Source organism: Mustela lutreola, chromosome 1 (assembly GCF_030435805.1).
Source record: "Mustela lutreola isolate mMusLut2 chromosome 1, mMusLut2.pri, whole genome shotgun sequence".
Lineage (NCBI taxonomy): Eukaryota > Metazoa > Chordata > Mammalia > Carnivora > Mustelidae > Mustela > Mustela lutreola.
Window position 1 is genome coordinate 131,803,400 of NC_081290.1, and position 12,341 is coordinate 131,815,740.

The 12,341-nt window shown below is 33.4% G+C and overlaps 1 protein-coding gene across 2 annotated transcripts in view; it reads right to left on the reverse strand.

Annotated features, from left to right (window-relative positions):
• Nucleotides 1-12,341, reverse strand: part of FSTL5 (follistatin like 5) — a 763,963-nt gene that overhangs the window by 55,206 nt on the left and 696,416 nt on the right. For both annotated transcript variants that reach the window (XM_059174403.1, XM_059174392.1), the window contains exon 15: nucleotides 7,941-8,065. In XM_059174403.1, coding sequence (XP_059030386.1) covers nucleotides 7,941-8,065 — 125 coding nt within the window. The remainder of the gene's footprint in view (nucleotides 1-7,940; nucleotides 8,066-12,341) is intronic.

Consider the following 12,341-nt stretch of genomic DNA (forward strand, 5'->3'; position numbering starts at 1 on the left):
ATACATATGTACTCTGTTTAATAAACAACTTATGGATGTCTTCTGTTTTTCAATAGTGCACTAGGCTATGGAAATGTAAGGGTCCCAAGATATTGCAGGTCCTGACAATCTAGAGTTTGTGTTTGTGTGCTGTGGAGAGGGCAATGAAAAACCTCAGAGACTCTGGGGGAGGAGATCATAATTTCAGAATTCATAAATGTTTCAGGTATTCACTATATGTGCGAATACAGACAGAGAGAGCTCCCATTCCTGGTTTATTTAGAATCTTCATAGTTTGTTAGTTTATTTCTTTGTGGGAGAAATTAGCATATAAGTTTGAATGGAGTAACAAACAAAACAAAACAAAACAAAAAAAACCACTGAACTGTGATTTTGTGAGATCTTTATCTAAGAACCATTTTTGAAACAATTTTGATGATTGCTTATCATCTTTAGTTTATATTTTTCCTATAAAGGATTGAACAACTGATATTTTCAATTTCTGATGTGCCAGGATTTCAGTTACCCAGGCAATTTTGCTGCTGACATTGTATCTCCATATACCTGGCCTGTCCATGAATCAAGTCACACGTGTAGGGTTGTCTTGATAAATGGCTAGCCATATATATAATTTTGCTTTAACAGATTTGATAAAATATGAGGAAGAATGATATACTTTACTTTAACTTTCACTTTCACAGAATGTTTATTTTTCCCTTGGAGAAGCTTCAAGGAAACATAAATCAAACCCAATCCCTTCTTAATCATTTCCTTACTGTAATTTATAACAGAAAAGGAGCGCTATAGACTTCTCTCCAGACTCCTAGAATGGTGCCCGCTACTTGTTATTTCAGCTTTCTTCATCCTTTAGAGTGGTGCCATAGCCGTTGGGCGGGGAGGAGTTATGACTCATCTGGAACAGGATAAGCCCTGAGCCCCTTATTCCACATTTGTCTGCAACCCTTTTACATTACATTCTTCTCACTCATTTGACTTTTGAGGGTCTTAAAACTGCCTTTCCAGCCCACCAAAGCTGAAAAGTAACACTGAGGTCCACTTTCCATGAAATCCCTGAATTACCCAATTTGAGATAATTATTTGACACTGACATCATTTTAAGGTATGTGGTAGGGAAGGGATGAGTGTTACAAGGAAACTTTTGGAATATTGTTTGTCTGTTTGTTTTGTTTAGTAGGTCAAGTCCAGAGGAGGAGAAAAATGTTGGAACTGGCATTATCAGTTTTTATGTAAATACTTGTTGCTTTCAAGTTCTCTATTATATATACTCTATTCATCTTATTACTTATCATGTAATCATAGATTGAAATAAATACACACACACACACATACATCCTCCCAAGTTCAAACATTAATGTTAAGAGACTACATAATCAACCAATCAACCCATAAATAAAAATGCCAATAAGAAAAATGTCGAATTTCCAAACGGCCCCCCCCATTTTCCTGTCAAGAACTAGGAGTACTTTCAAGGTAGATTTCTAGAGAAACATAACCCAAAGTAACAAGAGTAGTTTAAATCCAAATGCTGGTGTTGGAGGTGATGTCAAGTGTAGACAAGCCTTTTGAAGAATCTCAAATAGCATCATTGAAATTATTATCTTCCCTTTCTATCTCAACACTACTCCTGAAGTAACACATAAATCAGAAATAACTTCCTTCTTTTTTTTACTAAAAGTTTCTTCCGTGCCAGGTGAACTGGATAGGATTAAATTTGTCTGTAGTTGCAGTCAACTTCAGAGAGGACAGGAAATGCAAGACAAATGATTTGTAGATGTTACAAGGATCAGGCTATAAAACACAATTTTTCTTCATGTATTTTATCTATTTAAAATTGTATCAAAGGTATTATTTTGGTCAGTGAAAATTTAAATAATTTCTTAGAGCCCTAATGAAACTGAGTATTAGCTGTGCCTTTGTAATGTAGGTAAAAATATCTAGTTGTTCCCCCCTTCCTTATCTTTCCACTAATTTTATTCATGACAAGACATGACACGACATTCATGATGTGACAAGACAGAAATACTTATGCTAATTCTTGCATTTGTCATACCTTGTACTTTCTGGCCTTCTCCATCTCTTCCACTAAGCTTTATCAAGTTTCCTTGCTCTCAACCACTCTGGCCCTTAAGTAAGTCCCACTTTCATCACCCCACTACCGAAAATAAACCATTCTTTAGAAAAATTATTGAAGTATTTTCGGGGAGAGTCCCATGGAAATACTTTGCCATTCACTGCTTGAATATCTTTCATCTCACTAGCTTCTCCTCTCATTTTCTCAATTCTCCTCACCCCTCTAAACTCACACAAGGGAATATTTTAAAAATAAACACGCAATAATGCAATAAATCACTGCCAAACCTGTGGTTTTCATTTTCTCTGCTAATTATAGTAGCATTTGCATAGTAAGTTGTAATCTTTACATATATCACAATAAGAAATTGGCATTTAAATTTTTCTCTTCAGAATAGTACAAAAATGAAACACAATCAATTGTGTAAATGTCCATTCTTTATGAGATTTAGTTGCTTTGAAGATAATACAACCATTACGATACAACAATTTTTCTGGAAAAAAAATAAATTGCTTTGAATTTACTTTTTAATATCTAGCAAATTAAAAAACTGACGCAAAAATTACTAAATCCCACATGCATTATCCATATCATAAAAAACGTTCAGAGTAGTAGAACTATGTCTTTCACATATCTATTTGCATGTAATGATATTATAATAACTTAGCATTTTGGATACAAGTTATGAGTACAATAATGAAACATTTTCCTTTACATTTGTAGAACACTTGTGATTAAAAAAGAAAATGAATTATTATTTCAATTTTTATACATTAAATAGACATAACTGATTCTTCTGAGAATTATACATGCATTTTCATTTTTAATAGTTCTCTTTCAATTTTTCCTTTCTGGATATATTTGTATATAGAAAAAGATAAAAATGCAAATTGAAATTCCTCATATAAGAAATTTATATTTCTCATGTCATTACAAAACACATTCTTTTTCACCGCATAATCTCTTCAAATTTAGAACTATGATTTATGATTAATTAATTACTTGGTGGAGTTTAAGCTTTTTAAAGAAAATTCTTTATTAACTACAAGCCTGAAAAATGAGTATCTAGTTAATATATGTTGCCAGTTAACTGAAATGTGCTATGAATTACTAATATGAAAAGTACATCACTTATTAAATATTCAATGGATCTGTTTTTATGAAAATTAACAGAATATAAGGTATGATTTCTTTACTCTTTAAAAACAAAAAAGAAAACATAATTATAGAGTGATTTAAATCAATATATTTCAATAAACATCAGATTATCATCTGTGTTATTAGCTAAATATCAAGTAATTTAAGTTTTCCCTAAACAATTGGAGAAGTAGATATTAAGCAACTCACACTCAATATTAAAAATACATATGTTAGAATTTTAATAAACTTTTAAAAACAAACTTTTAGTCAATAAGTATTTAGTCAGTCCCTTTCAGAAGCTGAGTAGGTAGTTGGAACTTTGGGGAGACAGGATTGTAATACATCTTCTCTTATCTTCCAGGAAGTCTAGTTTCATTAAACCAAAGTGACTTCACAGTTGGGGCTCACATATCTGTATCTTAAAGAATGGCTGCGTGCTAGTTTAGAGTTATTATCCCCTGGTAAGCATGCATATTCAAGAGAGTGTAAGGCACGGACACAAGCTATAGCTGAGTCCAGTAACCAGAACTCAATCGTTTAAAGACCATTTTGATTTAGATCAAAGGAAGTATGGCATCAGTGTATCTGGTATATCCTCAGCCTAGGGCTCAGGTACTCTTCTGATTCCTATGGAGAAGGAAGGAATACATAAAACCAAAACGGGATTCTTTTTACTATTAAAGTGCCATTCCATAGGATAAAATGGGAATAACTGTATGTGTGCTCACTTAGGCAACATGTATACTTAAAAATAGGAATAACTGCATGTGGTCTGGACTGGGTCTCTCAAGGAATGGGAAGGAGATCACTGAGGAACTGAATGACTGCATAGAATCAGTCCAGATATTTTTTAGATATAAATGAGTTTTCCAAAATTAAACTTTCTCAGGTCATTCAAAATGGATAAAAAAGATATGAAACACATGTACACACACAAACACACACACACAATCATTCCATATAATGGAATATTACTCAACCATTAAAACAAATGAAGTCTTTTATGACAACATGAATGGACCTAGAGGCTATCTCGCTAAGTGAAATAGGTCAAACAAGGACAAATATCGAATGATTTCACTTATATGTGGAATCTAAAAAGCAAAACAAAATGAACAAACAGAATCATAAATACAAAGAGTAAATGTGGTTGCAAGGGAGGGGACAAAGAGGGGGATGGGTGAAATAGGTGAAGGGGATTAAGAAGTACTAACAGGAAATATAGTCAAACATATTGTGATATTTAGGTATGGTAACAGGCGATAACTATACTTACCATGGCAAGCATTGCAAAACGTAGAGAATTGTCAAATCACTATGTTGTACAATTGAAATTAATATAGTATCAAGTGTCAACTATATTTCAATTAAAAATGAGGGACATAAATTAAGATCCAAAAATTTTTTAAATGCTGAAACTTTTAAGCTGTTTTAAAAAGTGAACAACTTTCTAAATTTTGTGAATTTTGGTTATTTTTTAAGCTACAAGCTTGTTTTTTAACATAGATGGATAAAATAATTTTGGTTCTCTTAAATTCCTCAGTCTCAATTTACTTTACAGACTAGATTAAACAAACCTGAGAATTTTAGACATTGAAAAGGGAGAAAAATGTAGAAAAAAATGAGAAGTTAAGCAGGGAAAATACAAACCTTTAGCAAAATTGTCACTATTCACAGAGAAACCCCTGCTACAGTGTGGATTATGAGTAGTATCTATATCATGATTATGGGCAACTTAAAATTTTTTTGATTTTTTTTTTTTGAAGATTTTATTTATTTATTTGACAGAGAAAGAGAAAGAGTACAAGCAGGGGGAGGGGCAGAGATGAAGGGAAAAGCAGACACCCTTCTCAGCAGGGAGCCCAAGCTGGGACTCTATCCCAGGATCCTGGGATCATGATCTGAGCTGAAGGCAGCTGCTTAACTGAATGAGCCACCCAGGCCCCTGCAACTTAATATTTAAACATTATTTCATTCCAGTCCTCAGAAAGAAATGAAGTAAACTGGTTAAATTCACAACAGCCAATGGCGAATGTTGTTGCTGGGACCTTCAGACTTTGATCTGACCGGAGATGTAAGTACTTATTGTTTGTATTTACTGTTTCCACATAATTCATGTGCACTTAATACAATACTTGTTGCATCTCTGATACCGTGTTAGATGCTGGGAAATTCAGTACAAAAGAAATACAGTTCCCTTAATGCTATGTAATTCTCTCAGTCTTAGACATAGTCTGGTTTAGGAAATAGCATAGCACTTTCTTCTTTATTTCCATTCCTGTGAGAAACATGAATTAAGAGCCTACCAATTTTTAGGCACTTAGGGTATAAAATCCTGACACTTGTCCAGGATCTTTTCAGACATTTGAGATATAAATTATTTGAAACGAGAGTGTAGCAATCTGAGAGAAAAGTAGATTAATGTGATGAGGGGTCAGAGGAAGGAAACTCATATTAATTAAACACGTATTATGTGTCAGACCTTCTGCCTGGCCTGGAAATATATACCAAGCCCAGCATCAGAAAATAGTCTCAAATTCTGAAAAACTCAAGTTACAAACAAGATCAATCTCTGCAACACATATTTAAACACATGCTAGATTTGGTTAGAAAAATATGTTACATGAGATTGGTAGGAGAAAAGACTGTATCTGTCCCTCAGATTTTCCTGACGTAGAAAAAAATTCTCATTATATTAAAAATAATTTATATTTAATGTTTTGACTTTGAAAATGCATGCTAATTTTTACTCTCACTCTTCACTTAGTAATAGGAATAATTACTTTGAAATGCAGTAGAAAATTTGACCATCATTCACATTCATGAAAATGGGACTGTATATGGAAGCTATGCAAGTAGGCTTGCTATAATTTAATTTATTATATTTTACAAGTATGGCAAAACAACCCTGCCTATCCATCCCTAAAAGGAAAATGATGTTTAAAAATATCCTCAAGCATACTTTTCAGTGTTTCTCATAATATAAAGAAATAACTAAAATAAAAGTTTGCCTTATATGTGTTCCCATTATTTAGATGTTCTTCTAATTATTAGCTCCAACTCTAGCTATAATCATTTCAACCCTAAGAAGATATTATGTTCTGACTGCATATATAGCAATTCTATAATCATGCAATATAATTTTGTATATCAATTATAAATACAAACCCAGAATTACACATAGCACTTGCTGCATTTAAAGAAAGTTAAACTCTTGACCTGGTAGCTGTTTTACCACAATGATATAATTTACTGGTTGCAGGGGAAAAGAAATAGACCGAACTATACACTATTAACCCTATTAGTATTGTAGACCAGGAAATTTGCCCCAAATAATTCTGTTACTAGTGCATTCAGGGAAAAAAAAAAAAAGTGAAGTTGATAATAGTATATTGAATACAGTAATGTGTAATAGAAGAATAGGATAAATAGAAAGCAAGTGTTACACAGTAAATTATTGATGATAATAATTTATCAGCAACTTGAAAATAACAAAGGAATTAATTATAACACTCATTTCCAAATAAAAATGTATTTTTTTCATACTATCTCCAGCGGTCCCATTTTTCGTTCATATTCTAATTTCTTTTGTGTCTGTACTATTATAGCACTTACAGTCAGATGTAAAAATTATTATTTCAATACAATACTTTAAAAATATGCTGCATTTTCAAAAAGTTCCACTTATTTTCCATAAAACATGTAATAATTATAACAGGACATTATGTTTTTTAATCACTTTATTGTTGAGCACATAATAGACATTCTGAAAATAATGGTCATTTGCTTGAAAAATATACTAACCTCTTTGAAAACATACTTGGCTATGCAAATGACAGTTTCTATGTAGTGTCTGAAGATGAACACAATTCTGATTTATTAAACTCTCTTTTTTACTTGTGTAAGTTTGAGAATTCTTATAACTCTAACTCTTAGATAAGGTAATTTCCAATTTAATACAAGAGAAATATATATATATGTAAGAATCAAATAATGAGTCATATAACATCTGGAACAGTTCTCTCTCAATATAATTTACTTGAGAAACACAACAAAATGATAGTTTGGTTCAAATTCACTAACATTTAAAAGTTTTTCAGTAAATTATCAAAATATATAGTACTTAAAATTATGACATATTCTGTCTCTCTCTGTCAAGCATTTAAACCCTTCCATGGCACTTTGGAGTAATGTCATTAGAAGTAATTATCTTTTCACCTCTTATAAATACATTCAAGGGTAGAACACACCATGTTTCTTCAAAGTGTAGGCCTCAAACATTTCATTTCAATTTACTATATGCTTCCAATACATTTTTATGCTCATTTCTATAAGAGGAAAATAATTAAAGAATGTCATTATAATATTTGAATGGATTTCTATGAAAGTGTTTCTTTCATCATGCCAAGTTCGAATATCAGCATTTTACAAAAGCTTAATAAGAAAACTCCAATGGCTATTTGCAAAAATATTAACTATAAAATTGATTTTAAAAATCAACTGATTGTTTAAAATTCACTCCTTTTTGAGGCATAAAATGAAATACAGGACAGGAAATCCATTACTAAAGTTGATAAAAGTTCATCAAGCAGATGAGACAAGGTAAATCATGTGCAATTATGTGTGTATCCATGTATAACAGAAATGTGTTTTGTTTTTTGTGACTTCCCCTCGCTTCCTATCAAAACCAGAGAGAAATCTAAAAGTTGATCACTCATTTAGCATTTACCTTATGTGGGTGATGATGAGTGTTGTAGTAGGAATAAAAAAATCATCCACTCGGTCAAACTGCTTTCCCACAGGCTGGGTGTGAATAGTATGGTGTGGCACATTCCCGCTGGCCAGCGTTATTACCTAAACAGAGCATATTACAGTTAGACATTGCCAGTGCATTCCCTTAATAGTACCAGCATTAATTTTGTCTAGAGATGAAACAAATCAGGAAATGTTTCAGAGACTCTTTATTGCCCTCTCAAAACTAGTACATCATTAAGGAAATTGGATTTTTGTAATTGTTTGCTTATTTTCAACCTAGAAATGTGTTTTTCTAAAGAAATAAAAAATAGAGAATGATTTATCTTGAATAATTTCTGCCTAAATTATAAAATAGGTAGAAACAACTTCTGTATTATAAAAGCATTAACCTTGCTATAATGAGAAAAATAAAGCAACCGTACATATCTCTTTCTTGCTTGCTCCTCTCTTTCCCTCCCTCCTTTCTTCCCTTCCTCCCTTCCATTCTTTCTTTCTTCAGCTTTGTGGAGTTGATGATAGTATATTGAATACGGTAATGTGTAATAGGAGAATGGGGTAAATAAAAGCAAGTATTACAGGTTTTTCTTTCTTTCTTCAGCTTTGTGGAAGTGTAACAGAAAAACAAAACAAAACCAAAAAAAAATTCCTCCTAATATAGACCACAGCTGGGAACAAAACTGAAAACTCCGAAACAAATCATGAAATCATTTTAGTTCTTAGCAACTTTAAAATAGATTAAATTATAATATTTTTTCTTCTTATAAATTGAAAGTAACAAAGTTCAGTAAGTTATTATTTATTATTATTATTTTTTTTAATTTGTTTAGAGAAGAGAGAGGGAGAAGTGGGGAGGAGGAAAGGGGGAGAGAGACAATCTTGAGCCGGCTCCCTGCTGAGCATGAAGCCCAACATGGGTTCCAACTCAGTGATCCTGACCTGAGCCAAAAACCAGGAGTTGGATGTTTAACCAAACTGAATCTTCCAGGTGCCCCAGATTTAAGTAAGTTCTAATCAAAGACATTTCTTCTTCTTAGACATCATTAATTGGTTTTTAAAATCTTTATAATCCAGGATGCTGGGGTGGCTCAGTGGGTTAAGCCTTTGCCTTCAGCTCAGGTCACAATCTCAGGGTCCTGGGATCAAACCCCTGCCTTGGGCTCTCTGCTGAGTGGGGAGCCTGCTTTCCTCTCTCTTTGCCTGCCTCTCTACTTGTGATCTCCCTCCCTCTGACAAATAAATAAATAAAATCTTAAAAAATAATAATAAAAATAAATAAAACCTTTATAGTCCATTAAAGAGAAGATCACTACATTTAAATTCTTTTATTCCTTGTATCACATTATGCACCAAATTCTATCAGTTCTTTCTTCAGATTTTTCATACCTCTCCATTTGTTTTCCTATTGTTTCTGCTCGTCAACCATTGTTCTGTGTTAGCCTTTTAAAACGCATTCTGTCTTTATTTCTCCCCTTTTAAGTCCTTTCTATATATGGCCACCAAATTAAACTTCCTAAATAATTGACTCACTTTCTTAAGGTAATTACTTTCCTCCCTCAAAACAGAGTTTTTGGTTTTTATGACAGAAGTAAGTAGCACTTTGATTTTATTTTTTTCTGAATAGCTAATTTTTCTTCACTCATGTGAGTATGCTTTCATTGAGTTCCCTCTGGAAATTGCCTTTTCAATGAAAATAGCTTATTAGGATTATAACTGGATAGGCTCAGTTACGTTTTGGTTAAAAAAAAAAAAAATAGAAAAAAAATACTAAAGTCTTAGAGGCTTGAAGACTTCATCTCACACCCATGAATTTCCCCGAGGGTTTTGGTGGGGTATCCACTGTTTCACTTAGTATCCCATGCTGAACGAGCAGCCAACTACGTTGACTATTTCCACTGACAACCGACCACATTTGCCAGAACTAATCATATGGCTCCTCCCAACCAAAAGGAGCCTATCATGTGCCCAGAGGAAGAGAGAACCAAAGTCTTTTAAAAAGAGCTTGAAAGATACCATACCCATTTTATTAAGGAATGGCAGTGAGGACATTTTCAGTGGATTTTAGCCATTCATGTCTGTAAGATTTTAATAAAGGTCAACAGAAGTAATGGAAAAGGGATTCCTCAAATTTTCTTCCCCTTAGTTTGTATAGGGGTGCTTAGCTCTGAAATGCATGTACATGTATTCAAAATTAATACTCAAACTGACAACAGCAATAATAATATTTACTAAGAGCTTGTTACATGCCAATTATGTGTTCTCAGTAGTCTACAGGCATCACATAACTGAATATTCAAACAACACTATAATGTATCCCAACCTTACTGATGCAAAAATATTTTATGCCAGTGAAGGTATAGTAAGCATCTGAGCATCTCTTTGGGTTTGGCACAGTCCTAGGTTGTAAAAGATGCAATGCCATTTCCATAGTTCTTCTCAGTCTGGACTTTGTTCCCTGATGGTTCTAGGTCCTTCTCACTGCTGCAGGTGAACAAGATGTAGTGGACTGCCAGATTAAGGACTGAGCTGACTAACAGCAAGGATGCACAGGTTGATCTATGATGCACCTTAATCAACAGGTCCAATCTTACGACAATCCTTGGTTTATTCCTAATTGTATCCTGCTGCTGGTTCCTCCATATGTGACGTCTTCCACAAACCTACAGCTGCCACATCCCACTGTCACCCCATCTGGCTGGGGCCTACATCCTCGCCAACAACAAGGTGTAAAGAATTTATTCCAAGTTGTTTCCTGGGGACATTTCTTCTCTAATTTTGTGCATTTGAAAAGACATTACATACGGATTATAAAACTGTGTAGATGAGAGTCACATGACTTTTAGAATAGCATATCTTAAATTTTCATAAGGCATAAATGCCTTTTAAAAAGGAAAAAAATAACTGTGATAAATCTTTGAGAATTCATCTGAGAACACTAATTGGAAAATCACTGTCTTATACACCTACCATGACAGTTTATGGGTTTTTATTAATTAATTATTATTATCACAGAAAATAATATATTTTGCTCCATAATTGACAAAGATTTATAGATTGGATTATAGTCAAAATGAAAACACAAAGTAGGGGGCGCCTGGGTTGCTCAGTGGGTTAAAGCCTCTGCCTTCGGCTCAGGTCATGATCCCAGCGTCCTGAAATCGAGTCCCACATCGGGCTCTCTGCTCAGCAGGGAGTCGGCTTCCTCCTCTCTCTCTGCCTGCCTCTCTGCCCACCTGTGATCTCTGTCAAATAAATGAATAAAAATCTTAGAAAAAAAAAAAAACACAAAGTAGAAGTATACATAGGACTTTTGATCCTTGATAGGTTTCAGTGGCCACTATTATATACTACATTAGGACAAAAATTTACTGCCTAACTACTCATCACAACCTAGCATCAATGTCTCTAGTTCTAGTCTGATCTTTTAATATAGCACAAGGGCACTTGGGCAAAAATGGGATTTTGCCCATGTTTTGGTTTGGTGATTTTGATCTCAACAAAGGAAAGTCTGTTTCTCTTGTCAAACAAATCTTAAATTCCATTTCCTTTTGCAAATGTTTCCTGAGAATCTTGTTGGAAGACAATCATCCTGAATATTCTGATATTTCTGCTGAGTCAGGTCTTTCTAAGCAAAGAGCTCTGGCAAAGTTGGAGAAAGGATGATGGCATAGCAAAAATGCCTTGGAAGATGAAGGTGGGGTATTGCACCTGAGAGAAGTAGAGACTTAATTTCCTTGAGCCTTACTGACATTCTAGCATACTTATCGGGTAAAATTTGCATTCCAGAGTATAACAATATATTATTATTTATATAAGTATAGAGTATAACAATCTCTATCTGTCATGAGAGGATAGATTGATATGCCAACAGTCTTAAAAACAAACAAACAAACAAACAAACAAAAACTCTGAGACATGTAATTTCAGGTTTCTTCTCCTGTTAGTGCAAATGTGCTATTCATACAGGGTAACATTAGTCTGTCACCACATCACCCTTAGGATGGAGGCTGGAGCATAAACACTAGCATGATCTTAAATAAGAAATGGTCTGTTCTCTGATCCAGAGACCATGTGTTTCCTGTCAGTCTGTCTATCTATATATTATCTTATCTAATCTGTCACATATATATGCATATGCATTTGTGTATAAATTTTAATTTATGCAAATAAATCTTACTATATGTACTATTTTAAGAGTACTTCTCAATTCTTACATTTTATTTTACATTTACATTATTTACATCTCAATTCTTACATTTTATTTTCAGGCGTGAGACTCACCTTTCCCTCTACTCAGCAAATATTTTAAAAATTCATTAAATCTTAAAAGCATATTTTTATTGGACTTTCAGAGAAAAAGAACCCATTTTTAAATGGC